The sequence below is a fragment of the Amblyomma americanum genome, chromosome 6, assembly GCF_052857255.1.
Source record: "Amblyomma americanum isolate KBUSLIRL-KWMA chromosome 6, ASM5285725v1, whole genome shotgun sequence".
NCBI lineage: Eukaryota > Metazoa > Arthropoda > Arachnida > Ixodida > Ixodidae > Amblyomma > Amblyomma americanum.
In genome coordinates, this window is record NC_135502.1 from 77,888,540 (window position 1) to 77,905,095 (window position 16,556).

Below are 16,556 nucleotides of genomic sequence, written 5' to 3' on the forward strand. Positions count from 1 at the left end.
ACGTCAGTTTTGAGCGTTTTGACAAACGCAGGTGGACAGTCGTCATTTCCACAAGTTTTGAGGGTTATGTGTTTTAATTTCGAACTTCCTGCTTTGAACTGGCTAGCAAGCATGCCAGCAAGCCACGGAAAGTTGAGCAACAATGTGCCCTTCAGGAGGCTTTTGTTTCGAACGTTTGTTTGTTGGGCTCTTGTTCGCTTTCTTTTATTTTTTTAGGCCATATGCGCTTATTTTAACATTGTGGTGATATAAGAAGTCAGATTTTTCACCAGTGGTGGCAACGATAGCCGATAATTTTCCGGTATGGGCAAGCAAAAAGTACGAATTAACCGAATTGCGGTGTTTGAATTAAGCGGCCTTAAAATACATTGAAAACATGGCGAACCAACCAAAAATTTGATTTTTGTTTGAATTAACCGAAAGTACGAATTATCAGAGTTTGAATTATCGCGAGTCTACTGTAAGTGGGTTTTCGATTGATCCAAAATTAAGCTAAATGAGAAAAGCAAGTGCAAAATGTTCAGTCCTGTGCCACACTTTGGAGCCGTTACCATTGCGTCAGCGCAGACTGCCACAGCTCCTGCCTCAACAGGAGCTCGATCATTGGGCTCACTGTGGTTGCCATCGCGGCTCGTCCTGGTTGCCAGAATTTTGAGCGTGCTGCTTTCAGTGTTGATAAAGCGTAGTCGCACATTTCCCTAGGTTTAGTTCAATGATTAGCAGAGCTCATTGCCGTTTTCTTCTGTACTCAAAACGTTCTCAGTACGCACAATTGCACCATTTGTGGTCGGATGCTTTGAGTCATTGGCGCTGTACCAGCTGAAAATTTGGCCTTCCAACTGGTTCGACGCAGCATAGCTGTGAGGAGCATGCATAGAGGGGCCTACTGTTGTGTACTGTGAAACTTGCAATGTATTCCCTACCGCAACAGGTAGCAGAAAGAGGGTGCAAACAATCCTTCTAGGGTTGGCACAATGTATTTTGTGCAACAAGTTAGGCGCAGCACACACAAAAAAGGGATTATGGCGGTGCAGCACAGTCTGAGCACACTATACCTGGCAACAGCTAGTCTTGCCAATACAGTCGAGCCCAGATATAACGGCCCCACTTAAGACGAACTTTTGCTTATAACGAACAAGACCTGAATGACCATCAAAATATACGTTATTTCAATAGCACAAAATCACACGTATAACGAACGTCATTAAGCCCTGCTGATCGGTTACAGCGAGCGCTACCTGGCGCCGCGATGCGAGATAACCTGCCTCCGACTCCTTTGTGCGCCCGGCGCATGGTACGTTTTCCCGAGCCTCATCGCAGGTGAACTGCCAACCCCCTTTCGAGCCGCTCACATGCGAGCTACCCTTTCCCCGCCGACGCGCCTTCCAAGGTCGCCCTCCCGCCCCTCCTTGCAACTCCGCTCCCCTCTCCTCTCTCTTGTAAATCCGTGCGTGGCCTCCGCGGTCAGCCGTGCCGCCTGAGCTGATATATGAGGCCACGCTCCGTGAAGTAAGACTTCCGTGGGAGCCAAGAGGTGGCTGCACTGACGCTCACGGACGCTCCTCATTGGTCTCTCCGCTGGCGCTGTGCGCCTGTATATTTTTAGCTTGATTGCTGCTTGTGCAGTTTGCAAGTCTACCCTGACGCACGTTTCCGTCATTCTTGCTGTGCGGACGTTTTCGTTGGCTTCGTTCAAATCTCGGGCCCTGGTCGTAATTCGGGATGGTGGACAGGAACACCGTGCCCATTTCCATTGTATTCAGCCGTAGAGATGATGAAAGCGGCCTGGGCGGAGGTAGCGGCCATTTGCGTGAGGAACTGCTTCCGCAAGGCCGGCTTCGTTGACACAGTGTCTGATGCCCAGCCTGATGCTTCGGAAGATGACCAGACCGGCGGCCATTTGTGGCAGCGCGTCGTCAACTCAGACATGGGGGGTCGTGACATTGGTTGGAATGATTTTATTTCTGTTGATGACGACAACGACACCGCGGAACCGTGCACGGACGAGGGCATCGTTTCTGAACTGCGGGACGAGAGTGACACAGAGGAATCAGATGAGGATGAAACTTCGGAGCCAGCACCCATAAGCGCGCCTGTAGCAATGGGCTACATAGAGAGCCTCGGACAACTTGTCTATGCCAAGGGCCTCGGCGAAGAGCACGCTCCTGCTTTAAATAAACTGGAAACCTCCCTCATCGGATCTGCGCTGCAAAAACAGACGTTCATCACGGACTTTTTTCGGAAAGAAAAAATTTTGTTTTGACAAGCAACTATCTTTAAAGCTGTGGCCCACTTACTACGAACTTCAGGATATAACGAACAGACGCCATGTGACGCTCATGTTCGTTATAAGCGGGCTCGACTGTAAAGGGAAGGTTACAGTACAGTTCATTCGACCAAACATTGCTTTCTCCATGGTGCGTTCAGTTTGTCGGTATAGCTGGCACCCTCTGTGCAGGCTTCTAGACATGCCTAGCAAATTGTTGATATGGAAAATTGGGTTTTCCTTGACTTTCTAACGTTGAAAGTTGGCAGTTGTCTACCCCTGCTCTGAATATAGTTGACGACCGATAATTCGGACGCCTGATTTTTTGGACATGCTTGATTATTCGGACTTTTTCGCGGCACCACAACATGGCCCATAGAGCCATTGTATAAGAGTGCCTGAAATTTCGGACACCCTTCAACTGATTGCTCGATTTTTCGGACACTGTTCGCACTCGCTGCCAATTCCCAAGGCGCCGTATAATGTGTGCAGTGGATCCCCATTAATTCAAACTGCAGGAGGGATCAAGTACTTGGTCAAACAAAACGAAATTCAAGCTTAAACGGAGCCTCCTAAATTGCGATACTGAAATTCCGCGCGAGTCGGCACATTGCGCCGTCATGGTTTCTAATTCGTACTGTTCTTGAACGTCTTCCGTTGCACGAACTTGAACAGTAGCCAGAGTTCATTGGACTCATCTGTGCTGAGTCTTTCGTCCCGAATACGGGAAGCGGTAGCAGCGAAGCGCGTGTGAGGCGTACGGCTTCACGGAGATGGCGAGCACGGAAGGAATTCGTGGTGGTGCATCAAAGCGTGGTCAGCGTACCCACGGCAAAACGCACCGCAACTCTGACTTTTCTATCTTAAAACCGTAAAAAACTGACGTTCCGATGACAGGCAAGATGCCTCTCATTATACGCAAGCCACCACAGAGTACATATCGCCGAATACGATGCAGATTTTGGAGAGAGTAGTGCTTCGCCTTTTTGCACCTAGGTACTGCAGAGAAGCCACCACGGTTCGTGACTGGAGCTGCTTTTCAGCTCTTCGTGTCACGTGACCTCACGTTCGGCCCGCTTGTATGCTTGGACATGTGCAGTTGGTCAATAAACATACTGTATGACCATAATTGGTCGAAGTTTTAATGTCCACAATTTTGAGCATACGAACTAGAAACATATCAACGAGGTTTTACTGTATATGGTATTTGTTGTAAAATGCTGCATTATCTTGGGTGTTCGCAAGTTTGCTGCATACTCATGCGTTTTTTCATCACACCCTGAGTTTTTAATTAACCAAGCTGGTGCAGACTTTCGATCTGAATTATCTGGTAAAGTTGGCATTATGAATTTCGAGAACACAGAAATTTTACGAATTATTGAGGTTTCACTGTAATTAGTTGCCCGTGTGTTAACTTTCATGCATGATTATTACGCTGCTTTTGTGGCACTAATCACATGTCTTATGGAGCAGTGGAATTTTTTTTTTTTTTTTAGGATATTGCTGGATCGAGCATGGACTCCTTTGGAGGACTACTGGCCAGACCTGGACATAGCGCTAAACCAGTCTATGCCTAATGGCCTGCCACCCAGCAATGACTTCTTGTCGGAGGTCAAGAATGAGTGGTAAGAAAGCAAGCAAGAGTGATGCATTTGACATATGTTGTGTTGTATTTTATTGTCGCCGAATATCGGCATCCGCAAAGCCTGCCTACAGCATGAGGTTGCTGATTGGCCGCAATGCTTGTAGCAGCTGTAAATTGGCAGAGCCGTGAGCTACATTGATTGCAACTTAGGTTCTGCGAGTAATGAAATGTCAGCTCAAATTGAATTTCAGTGGAATGCAGTATGGTTATGCTGTTAAGTTTTTCACAAACCACAGAAAGAATGTGTACCAGCCATAAAGTGTAATAGCCGAACCCAGATATGCCGAATTCGGAGAGAATCATGAAATAATTCGGGATATCAATAATTCGATATTTTATATATCGCCATTTTATTAATGGCATCTACTGCCATTTTTATAATGGCAGTAGATGCTTGCAGTGCACCACTCGCTTGGCGGTTCCACGCCTGACCTGCATCACATCAAATCTGCAATGTATGATGGTTTGCAACTAGCCACTGCCAATGATAACATGTTTCATCCTGTTATAGGTAAACTTTAAATACAGTAATTTCATTAAAATTAAGGTACAGTTGTCTTCAGCAATGACTTTGGCAGTGATGCATGCCAGGCAAGGGCCACTACAAGAGCCTGGTTAGGTTGGGTTCACCGCATGACAGCGATGCGGCGTGGAAAATGAGTGGAAGAGAGAGAGAGAAACAACAACACAAAGGTAGGGAGGTTAACCAGGTGATGCCCAGTACAGTAGGCTACCGTGCACGTGGGGAGGGGAACGTAGGGAAAAAAGAGCGGCACCGAAATGAGCTTTTCACTTCACCAGCACTGCCAGCAGCTGCCCAAAGCTGCGCTGTCGATCCATCTCCACGTGTGATAATGGTTTGAAAAGCATCTTTAGAAGAAGCGGCACTTAAGGTACGAGGCAATACAGTCAATCCCAGATACATCGAACTCTACGGGGATTGCAAAAAAGTTCAATATATCGATAATTCGAAATATAAAATACGCCTATTAGATGCTTGTTTCAAAATTGCGTACGTCTCGGGCAATTTCCCCGGGATCGTGACAAGTGGAACTTACCAGTTTGCTCTTCCAAAGTCCACAAAAATCTAAACCACAGCTCCACAACCACCGCACTTTGTTTCGCAAGAAAAAGGGGTCAGTGAGCTTAGCTTGCATCTTCTTCTGCACCATGAAGTTTATTAAGCTGTTCTCAAGCTTGCTGATGGTATCCAAATGTGAAAGTCCAGGGTTTTCCATTGCACCACAAGAGCGACGAATGACACTGAACGCGGGTGCAAGTTCACCCGCAGTGCATGGCGGCTGGGTCTCTTCGCCTGAATCTTTGCCACTGCTCGGGTCTGCTTCCTTGGTATCTATGATGTCAGTCACAGTTTCAGCATCAGCACGATCTACAACGGCTTGCACGTCGTCATCAGCCCTGACACACTCTTGTGCTGTTACGCCGTCTGGAACGGCGCCTGTGAACGCTGAGAGCTCATGAAACTCGCTGTTGAGGTATCTAGCGCCGTCGTCTTCTGTGTCTAGACACCTGTCGTCTGAAGCCACCACAAATCCTGCTTTGCTGAAGTAGTACACATCATTCCAGACGCCAGCCAGCATCTGTATGGCACCGAGGAGGTCCACCTTGAGTTCGATTCTCAACCGAAGGTTGATTAGGAGCCTTTGCACCAGTAGCTGTCCGTAACGAACCTTAAACGCTTTCAATGTGCCCTAATCGAGAGGTTGAAGGTTCGCCGTTGTATTTGGCGACAGAAATTTTATGGTGATCTGCTTCAACTGGCAGATGACGTGATGGGCAGAACAGTTGTCGAGAAGTGGACAAACCTTGCGGCCTGACTTCTCGAGTTCGGCATCCCAAGTTCTAAGCTCAGCCACTCGGTGAAAAGATCGCATCATCCAAGCCCTTTTATTAAATGCATATCGAACCGGGAGGCCTTTCGTGTTTTTGAAACAGCGTGGTGACCTGCCTTTGCCGATAACCAGTCGCCGCAGTTTGCATGACCCATCCATATTTGCAGCAAGAATCGAGACGCACACATTGCTGTTCTTTCCACCATGGCGTGCACTGCCCTTCAGGTGCAGGGTCATATTTGGCAACATTTGCCAAAACAATGCTGTCTCATCTGCGTTGAATATTTGTGACGTTGAAAAGCTATCGTAAATCTCTGGCCACTCTTCGGACGGCCACTTCTCCGTGTCAGTGCTGCTCTGGTCGCCTCGCTTTCACCCGAGAGGGTCTCTCCGACAATGGTGTAGCGACTCTTAAAACGCTGCTGCCAACCAGTGCCACCAGTGGAGCTCTCTTCCCTGAAGGCTACAGCAAACCGTTTCGCTTTCTCCATGAGCATTGGGTCGTCGACAGGGATGTTTCTGGCACATGTCTCTAAAAACCAGCGTACAAAGCTTTCTCGGCCTTGTCGTAGGTTGGAGCAAGTATACGACACGCTCCAGGGCGACTGGATTGCGCTGCCTTCAGCTTCACGCAGGCTTTGTTCTTGAGGATTGTACTCTGCGTGTTGCGAGGAATTCCAATCGCATCGGCAGCTAAAGACTTTTTCTCGCCGGCCTCCACCCGTTGAATGATGCCCACCTTTGTTGCTAGGTGCACATTCTTGTGTTTTTCGCGTTCATGGCTTACGAACACGCAAATAAAGCGAAAAGAAAATGCACGGGACCTTACAAGTCACAAGCGAACTCACATTGGCCTCACATGCCCAAGCAGCACCGACAGCAGTGACAGCCACAATGGCCAAAACGTTGTTGACAGCTAGCTGGCGTCGCTTGTTTTGGCTGCGCCAGCAGAGTCGGCCAATCAGCATGCAGAAATCGGGCCCCTGCGGGCCTGTGGTCAGTACGGTTTCCCTCTTTGCAGCTCCTTGCATGCCCCTATGGCCATTCCCATTTTCATTCACACCCACAAAGTTCTCCTCACATGACTCTTACTTATGCAGCCCCGCACAAAAGTGTCCAAGGCCAGCGCCGCGTTCGAGATGCGATTTCGGGAAGATCGTGACTCTATTAGGAGAAGCCCACTTCCAGGGTGGGTCGTATTGAGAGAGGTGCACTTGCGAGGAGCACAGCGTTGCACGGAAGTTTGATAAACGCAAACAAATTTGTAATACTTTTGCATGGGATTCCCAAGGGGATTTTACAACTGTTAGATGTAGGCAATAATTCAATATATCCGGGATCAACTGTATATCGAATGCTTTGTTGAACACAAGTTTGATGTACGCAAACAGCAGTGCTATACTTTTGCGTGGGATTTTCAAGGGGATGTTCGGTCTGTTCAATATAAACAATAATTCAGTATATCAAGCTTCGATATATCTGAACTCGACTGTATAGCAGTGAACTGAATGCAACTTATTTCAATCTCTGCACATGAAAAAATTGTTCACCTTTGTCTGCCACATTTTTTTATATATGTAAAATTTTGAGACTATTTGGCTCTCAACCATCATCACTCGCAGTTGCACTTAGTGATTGTTTCGCGTGCGCAGAATTGTAACACACCTACAATTGGTCTCCTTGCTCTTCTCTCGGTGCATCCTCTGCTTAGTGACTGTGGCTGCAGATGCTTTAGGTATGCTTTGCATATGCAGAGATGTCACACATTATATGTGCAGTGTGTAACATCACACAGAAGGTGCAACGTTGTCAGGCAGGCAGCCTGCATGGGCAGGTTCTGTACGTGGTATCCTGCTCAAACCGTGGGCAGAGGCTGTACTGGGTATAGTTGTGCATGGAAAGTTCATGTGGGAAATATGGTAGAACCTCACTGCCACAGTGCTGCATTTTCCTGGCTGCTATGTTTTCATGAGCAGGTCCCGGCCTAGCTGCCATAGAAACTCATGCAATACAAACTAAGCTCTTACATTGCAGTTGTAGGAGTGTCCTCTCCTGGTACTTGGCGAATACCACCTCACAATAGTGCTTTACTCTGTGTCAGCATTTTAACAGCCTACGTTTAGCGCGCACGCAGAACAGCAACGACACGGGCTCCACACTCGATCAGCGCTTGACAGCTACTGTGTCAGGAAACTTGCAGCACCTAACCTAACCTAACCTATAACTTAAGTTATAGGGTTTTAAAGTTGTCGCTTCAGAAATGTAAAGAAAAGTATGTATTCCTATTTCTGAAGTGGCAACTTCAATACCCTTTAACTCGAGTTCAATGATAGCCAGGATGATAATTTTACCCTTATCGCATTCCTTGGTATCAAGAGAACTCAATGGCATACATTTCAGCGAGTTTCCCCGCAGGAAATTTCTTCAAAGCTCTTCACGAAATACTTTTATAAAAATTGCATAAGTGCTCAGGAAATTGTTTTACAAAAAATTGAATGACATACGTAGGATCAGCACACAAAAATACATGTTCCCTGAAGATTTCATAATTATGACTGCATTAATAAAATTTTGTTTTCAAGACCAGGCTCCCCCTTTGAAACTGGTGAAGTGAGGAAAACACTCATTATATTCATGTAAACATGGTAGGCTGCGGATGATTATATGTGAGCTGCACTATATGTGATGCAGTTGCACGGGTTGAATCCAAACCTTTTGTTTGTCATCTGTTTTTTTCTTACCAGCTGCAGCTTAAAGGGACACTGAGGAGAAATCTATCAAATTTTTTTTGTTAGCAAAATCTGATAGTTCGGCATTTCATGGCATTGTTGCCACTTGTCCCGAAGCGCAAGATGCATTTATTTCAAGGAAATTTGGATTCGAAGTTGAAAAAAGTTTTTCCCGCCGCTCCGATTCAAACTCGAGAACTCTTATGACGTCATAGGACGGAGTGACGTGAAACGTGACGTAAACGCAGACTCTGTGATTTCTGGTGGCTAGCGGTGCAGCCTAGCAGCTGCCGAAATGAAGGCTACCGCCGCCGCACGTTGAAGGCATCTATCGGGGGTCGCTACCGTCGCTTCGTTTATGTTTGCACCGGCGTCTTGCCAGCGTTACAGTGGATCCCGTTCCCGAACCCGACGACGTAGTTCTCGCAAAAACTCCGGCCTGCATTTCAGCGACCTCAGCCCCACAGAGCGTGCGATGCTTTTGAGGGAGCACGGTTAGGTTAGGCGCCGGCGGGTCGTTTCCCCCTTCCTCAGTGAGCAGCCGTTGCAAACTAAATATCATAACCCCAGTGCGGGGAGTCGCGAGGCGCCAGGACAAGGACGGCGCGTTGCGCCCATCGGAGGCTGGCCGGGGCTTTGGGGCCAACGGATTGTGATTCCTTGAACGGCGCGGTTACACGGTGCAGCAGGCGACATCCTCCCACGGTTGCAAGGGCCAAGTTATTTATTTTTTGCCACAAAAAACGGATGGTTGCTCAAGGGCGGTCGCGTCTAAAGTTGGCGCACGACGCTTCAACGGCTTCCGCTAGATCAAACGGATCCACTGGATGGGGCTCTCTCGCCCACTTGCATGTACCTTCAGGTGTGTGCTGTGAATGGAATAAATTAGCCGAGAGCTCGAAAAGAACAGCTCTGCCCAACTGCCGAAGCTATTGAATTACGTCGCAACGCGCGCCTCGCCAGGGAGCCGAATCAGTCTGGCCGGGCCGGCGGCGGCTGGCACACTCAGCGCAGAATAGAGACATGCTCCAAGTCTCCGCCAGTGCGTATAGAGTGCGCCAAAGCCGCCGAACGCGTCGACAGTCGAGCGCAGTTGGAATATAGAGGGTCTCGCTTTGGCCGATGTGACGTCGCCGTGCAGCGCACGCGCGCGTGCGCCGGAGCATAAACGTGCCTTAACAGAGCCTGCGCTTAACGGCTAACCAACGTATTCGGTGGCGGCATCTATGGGAGCCACTGAAACCACCCGCCCACTCACTGAATAAAAAAAAAATCCTGTGCCGAGACTCGGAATTTGAGGCATTTGAGGCGGAGATGCTACCACTCCGCCACGACGGCTCATGGTATAGCCATCAATAAAGGCGCATCTAGTGAATGCACTCTTCCGATGCAGAAATCTCCGCGCTTTCGCTACGTATATCCTGGCCTAACGGAGCTAAGCCATCAGCAATTTTTCTTAACTGCCTTGTACCTTGTCTCCCGTCCCTAATAAACAATTTCCGTTAAGTAGTTTGAAGTTGACTGGCACAGCCGGGAATGTTTCGCCGGGTGAGCGTGCGAAGATACAAGTGCTCTTTAAAGATGCTGCGAACTGCCTTGTACGATCGCCGACCATCGTGCCATCCTAGTTTTTCATCGACCGTGGTGATCATCTGACCAGCCTTAACAGGCTCCTTCAAAGGTTAACTAGCACTTGAAGCGGCACTTGGAATTCCTCTGCAGTTCGGCACTTGTATATCGAGGCACGTCAAAAACAAAACCACAGGGCACGCAAAGCTCATAGACGCGAAGCGCCATAACAAATCGAAACTCTCCTGGCCGCCTGTGGCGCCGCCAAGCATCGGTTTTCTTTGCTTCCAGCATTCAGATTGTCTTTTGTCTGCCTTCCTTGTGTGATAAAAGTGCACTATCGGTTTTAAAACAAAACTTACTTCAATATTGAACCGCGCAACCTTCCTTTGTCAGCCTCAGAGATTCGCGGTTCCATGTAGGAAGAAAAATTCCTCCAAGGTGGCGCCTCTTGTCCTATGACGTCACCACGCTTGTACTTGCGAGATTGGCCTGTGGCGGGGATACCTGTATTTTGGTTCTTGCTATTTTCTACCTTACAAGAGCTTTGTTTTCAGTAAGAGCGGCGTTTTTGTGGTCAGAAGCTGGTATTCTATCGATACAAGCCGACTTCAATTTCTCCTCAGTGTCCCTTTAAAAGATGGGATTTCAAGATTTTACTAGATGATTGTGTCGGACTAAAGTAGCCATCGGGAAAAGAGCGCAGAAACGCATGCGTGCCGCAACTCCTGCGACGTGCTCCCTCCCTTCCACCGACAGTTTCTCAGGCAGACGGCCATTCGAGGCTGTTTCGCACATTGATTATGAGGGCCACAAAGCCTTGCAAATTCCAGAGAGCTGTAATGCACTTATAAAAAATACAAAAAGGGGCGGGGGGTGTGAAGAGAAATGTAGAATTTTTCATGTGCTGTGTTCGGCTACTTCATTTCCTGGCTACTGCATTTCTCAGCTGGTACATCCTTTTTTCTGTGGTCTGGTGGAAAAAATAACAGCGAGCTTCTACTGTGGGCCACTTGGTGCCGCTGTTTAGGGTCTGGATTATTTAAATATTTGGATACCAATAATTATATTACCTGTTTCGTGCTTAGTGTACAGTGTTGGAAAACTTGTGTTAGCAATGTACTTAAGGTTATTTTATGTATAGCCGCCACGATGGCTGAATAGTTATGGCTCTCGACTGCTGGCCCGAAAGGCACGAGTTCGATCCCGGCCGCGGCGGTCGAATTTTGACGGAAGCGAAATTCTGGAGGCCTGTGTATTGTGTAATGTTAGTGCACGTTAAAGAATTCCAGGCGGTCGAGATTTCCGGGGCCCTTCACTACGGCGGCTCTCCTAGCCAGAGTCACTTTGGGACGTTAAACTCCCATAAAGCGTTAGTTTATGTATAGATATTCATGCTCTTTTTTATAATTATTTTTGTTGCTGCCAATATTGATCATTCCTTTATGTTTACAGCTTATAAACATTCAGATTGCAGGTCACCAAGGTTGTAGTCTTTTATTTCTCGTATAATTTCATTTCAGTTGGTCGTTAAGAGCAGGCCTGCAATAGCCGACGCCGGTGTTGCCTCCATCCTGTTGTCTTCTGCTGGCCGTGACGCACTGGGCATTGGTTGGTGCGCAGGTTGCACTTCCGGCCACAGCGAAACGGCACGGGGCTGCTGCCCGAGCCATCGTCACGGCCAGAGCCCCTGACGGGCGGCCCCATGGGTGCCACTGAGGCAGGGGCTGGTGGCAACCACCCGGGTACGTCCGCACCCAGCAGTGTCCCGTCCTCGTCGTCAGCTCCGACGACCGACTACGAGAGCTTCCAGAGCCACCAAGAGGAGTTGTTCGAGATGCAGCGCAAGCAGCTGGAAAGGTTAAAAGGTGCAACGTCATCGAGCACGGGTGACGGCGCAGATGGCAGTTCCAGGCAGTCGGGCAGCGGGGGCATATCCTCTGCGGCCCCTGCTCTTGGGAGTGCAGCGCCCGGCGGGTCGTCACACTCGACATTGGATCCTGCCAGCGTGGAGTTTGCCGTCTCGGCATTGCTGAGCACAACGGAAGTGTCTGGCATGTTGAACTCATTGGTGTCCTCGCCGTCAGTGACGACGACGGCAGCCACGCCAGCGGACGGACACGGCTTGAGTGTTACAGCGGCTGCTCAGGCTAGGCTCGCAGTGGCGGCTGCAGCTGCCAATGGCCCCTCAGTGGATGCTGGTGAGGGAACTCTCATAGTGCATGTGTGCCCATATTGTACTATGGCCCTGCTTAGTTTCAGTTTAAATTAGGGGTTTTGCGAATATCCGAATACTCGAAATTTCGAATACGAAGTGAATATGATTGTTAATAGGTTCATAATCGATTTGAGAATTTCCAACTGTTCAAAAATTTGTGAATATAAAGTCTCATTGGCAAAACCTCAATGTAGGGCGAGTTATACTAAGATTGAGTGTAAAGTGTCAAGAAATTAGTACAAAGGTTTCCTCTTTGCTTCTTCGTCGCTTGTGAGGACTGATCACATTCAGATGCTACTAGGCTTGGACCTCATGTGAATTTCCTCAGGTGGGCTTTGCCGCATATCGCAGGAGATGAGACCAACGTGGCTAACCATCCACTTCAAAAAATCACAACGCCAAAGCGTGCGGTTTTTTTATTTGATTCTATGCCGCTGCAGTGGCTCAGTGGTTATGGTGCTTGGCTGCTGGCCTGAAAGACGCGGGTTCGATCCCGGCAGCGGCGGTCGAATTTTGATGGAGGCAAAATTATAGAGGATCGTGTACTTTGCAATGTCTGTGCATGTTAAAGAACCCCAGGTAGTTGAAATTTCCAGAGCCCTTCACTGCGGCGTCCCTCATAGCCCGAGTCGCTTTGGGATGTTAAACCTCCATAAACCAAACCACCTTCCAAAATATGTGGCATGCATAACGCCTACACCCATGTCATTAGTCCTATCACCTTCACAACTTGTCTGGCGTGAGCTGCGGCATCTAATTTGGTTAACTATGATATGTGGGAGACAGCGGAATTTCACGTGGGGCTCCCAACGTGAGGGCTGAGCCGAGGTGTTGCTGGCACAGCAAGCAACCATGTAAAAATCCCGCCTCTTGCATGGTGCACTGAGACACGCACACCTCTGACATGAATGTAACAGTGTAGGAGGGCCACTGTCGTTAGGCTGTTCGCCGCAGCAATGTGGCAAAACCGTTTTCCTCACTTTTGTCGTTTGCCAGACGAAAACAAAACCGTGTGGGCCACTGGTCACATGGCCCTTTATTACAACATGTATGTAAAGACAGCGGCATCACACCATTTAGTGCCCTTCGTGCTCTGGAGCTCTCTTGGGACATGACAGTGTCGCCATTCAGAAAGAGTGTGCATGACCATGAGAGCTTCTGCGTGGTTTGTGCTTCTGTATTTACTGTGCTTGACAGCCTTAAACAGGTCAGATGGGCAACGCATGAAGCAAGCACCATGCTGCTTTCCTCCTATTCCGAGAATACTTGTCCATCAACATAGCGTTGCTTATGAGAGCCATAAACCACTCGCAACCAGTGAAGAATTTACTTCACCAGGCACAGTTACTAGAGCTGTCGAGTGGCGTAGCTGTCTGTCTCACTTTTACAGTTTTCTGGCTTATGCCAACTCTATTCTCAGAAAATACTGACCTGTCAATCTGGCTAGAAGTCATGTTACTTTTTAGTGTCCCTTCAAGTTTTAAAATGAGTGTGCTTGAGAAGAACTTGGCGTTGGCATTTCCTGCAGGGCGCGTATTTTTACATCAGGATGGGTTAGACAAGGAAGAAGGAATGGCACAATGCTAGCAGTTTAGTACTTGTGCTGCATCCATTTCTTTCATCTTGCTCATCCCAGTTTGTGGTCAAGCAGTACGTTGTCTTAAATGCCTGATGGTAAAAGTTTGCACTGTGAAAGGACATATGTACCAAGTCTTGTCTGAGTGTTGCCAAGGTACAATTGGCTCCAAGGTGCTACAGTCGGCCTGTGTCCGTATTTCTCTGCAGCTCGGGCAGCTGGTGAAGTGGATGCACTGCGAATGGTGCCCAAGCAGCAGCAGCAGCAGCCCGGAGGGCAAACTCCTGGGGATGCTGGTGTGGAGGCTGACTCGTCACATGTTATGGCAGCACTGCCACCTGCGGAGTTGGGAAACAAGCTCCCTGGTACACTCACAGACCTCCGGTACTCCATCTTGGAGCAGAATGGAAATGAAGGGAACAAGTGGGTGGCCCTTGTCTCTTTGTCGTCTGGTCTTTCTTTGTAGGGCGACATGCCTTGGGTCTTGAGGGTTGAAACGTGATGGAAATAGAGCTAGTTTTTCAGTGAAAATAACACGCACTCAGTGTACACTTGATATTGAAACATTTGATTTAATCTAACTGACACTTTGGTTCTGTCGGCATCAGGTTTGCACAATTTGAACAGATTGGCAAAAGTCAACTGTACATTTGTCGCCCTTCAGTTCAGAGCTGTGCTAATATCTTCGGTTGCTTAGCCCTGCATCCAGTCAAGTGTTTTGAATATTGTTGAGCACAAATACCCTTTGTTTAAATTAAAGCTGAAAAGCTTTTTTTTTTTAAGCATGGCCATAAAAGTAATGTACCGTATAATGTTGTGTAAGGGCCGCATCCGAGTATGGGCCGCACTGCCTGTTTTGGATTAGGCAATTGAGAAAAATGTACGGTTATTCTTAATTCACGTTTAATTCACGTTTAATTGGTTTAATTCACGTTTGGGCTGCACCTTCAGAATTCAAACCCAAATTTAAGAAAATAGTGCAGCCCTGGCACGAGCTTATATGCCAATCCTCGTTAACTCTTATATGCCAATCCTCGTTAACTCGGAAGTCATAAATACAGTGAAAAATTTGGATGCCCACAGTTTCAAGATATGCGATGTACTGAAATTTCTAGTGTACTGATTGTGCATTGTAAAAATTTAAGCGATCTAATATCTTGTACTAGTTTCCAATGCAATGAGCCGCCGCGGTGGCTCAGTGGTTATGGCGCTTGGCTGCTGACTCGAAAGACGCGGGTTCGATCTCGGCCGCAGCAGTTGAATTTTGATGGAGGCGAAATTCTAGAGGCCCGTATACTGTGCGGTGTCATTGCACGTTAAAGAACCCCGAGTGGCCGAAATTTCCGGAGCCCTTGACTATGGCGTCCTTCATAGCCTGAGTCGCTTTGAGACGTTAAACCCCAATTACCAACCAACCAGCCGAGCACTCAACTATAGTGAAAGGACTCTTGTATGGGGCAGGCAAACAGCGTGTGATTACATTGATAATGCAACAGCAGCAGTGGCTGTAGCCATCTCTGCGCCGACTCTGGCAACACTGCCACCCATGGTAGAGGGGTCAAAAGCATTCCACATATCCTCTTTCTCATGGATTCTGTCCTTGCTCAAAGCTTCGAAGCCAGCAGTGGAGATGGCATGCTTCAGCTTCAGCTCTCGGCACCAGAGTCTCTCTATATACAGCACAGGTGTACGGCACGCATCGCGGAGTGCCGGCACAAACTTGGTCGTTGGTCCTCTGGCTGCGTGATACGGCGGCCACGTTAACAGCTGACTGGTAGCCGTTTTCAAGTTTTCACAGGACAGATTTTGAGATATCCAAAATTCATTGCAAAAACCTGTCGAGATAACCAGTGAAAAATAGGCGAGGCCTATTATGTGCCCTGAAGAATGTTCGAGTTCATCAGTAGTTCGAGATATGAGAGTTCAAATTAACAGGGGTTTACTGTACATTTGACTACCTTCCACTGACTGGCAGTTGACTTCCCACTAATTCAACCTTCTTGGAACTGAGAGTGAGAACAGGGGTTTATTGTACATTTGACAACCTTCCTCTAACTGACAGTTGACTTCCACTAATTCACTTTCTTGGTACTGAGAGAGTGGGGAGTGGAAGAGGAGGGTAAACTTTATTTAACAACACAGATAAAAACCTTCCCGGGAGGGCTGCCCAGTCCAAGTGTCCTCTGGCCTTCCCCTCCAGCCTAGCCTAATCAATCAGCTTGATCTGTTCACTAGCTCATGTGACCAGAATGGCGGTCTCCCAGTAGATTGTGGTGAGTGTGTGAATGGGCGGAACACAGCTGGGATGTGGGCATGCCCGGATGTATTGATAGAGTGCAATAGAGCCACGAAATAAGTATCTGCACTCACCACTAAGTTGACTTACAAATTGGCAATTGTGTGCTGCCATTAGCATTTAAAGTAAGGGCACTAAAGGAAAATTCACTGGAAGCAAGAAGCAATGTTAGGCTGATGGATGGATGGATTACCCTTCAGGGTCACTGCGAGCATTTTTTTCTGTGCTAAAAAGTGAGTGCGTTGCTGAGAAACTTGCAGATGAAGTGTTGAGGGGGACACTGGTGTTGAGGGGGAAGAACTGGGGACTTCATCTACTTCATCTGCAGGTTTCTCAGCAACGCAACACCAGTGTTGAAGCTCCATTTGATGTCACTTTTACAGTGTATCTGTCAAGCAGACAGA

At 48.0% G+C, this 16,556-nt stretch overlaps 1 protein-coding gene across 1 annotated transcript in view; it reads left to right on the forward strand.

The window, feature by feature from the left end:
- E(Pc) (Enhancer of Polycomb) overlaps positions 1-16,556 on the forward strand; it is a 70,444-nt gene that overhangs the window by 51,061 nt on the left and 2,827 nt on the right. Inside the window, exons 12-14 of the mRNA XM_077627459.1 lie at positions 3,763-3,891; positions 11,686-12,263; positions 14,066-14,279. Of these exons, the coding sequence (XP_077483585.1) occupies positions 3,763-3,891; positions 11,686-12,263; positions 14,066-14,279 (921 nt within the window). The remainder of the gene's footprint in view (positions 1-3,762; positions 3,892-11,685; positions 12,264-14,065; positions 14,280-16,556) is intronic.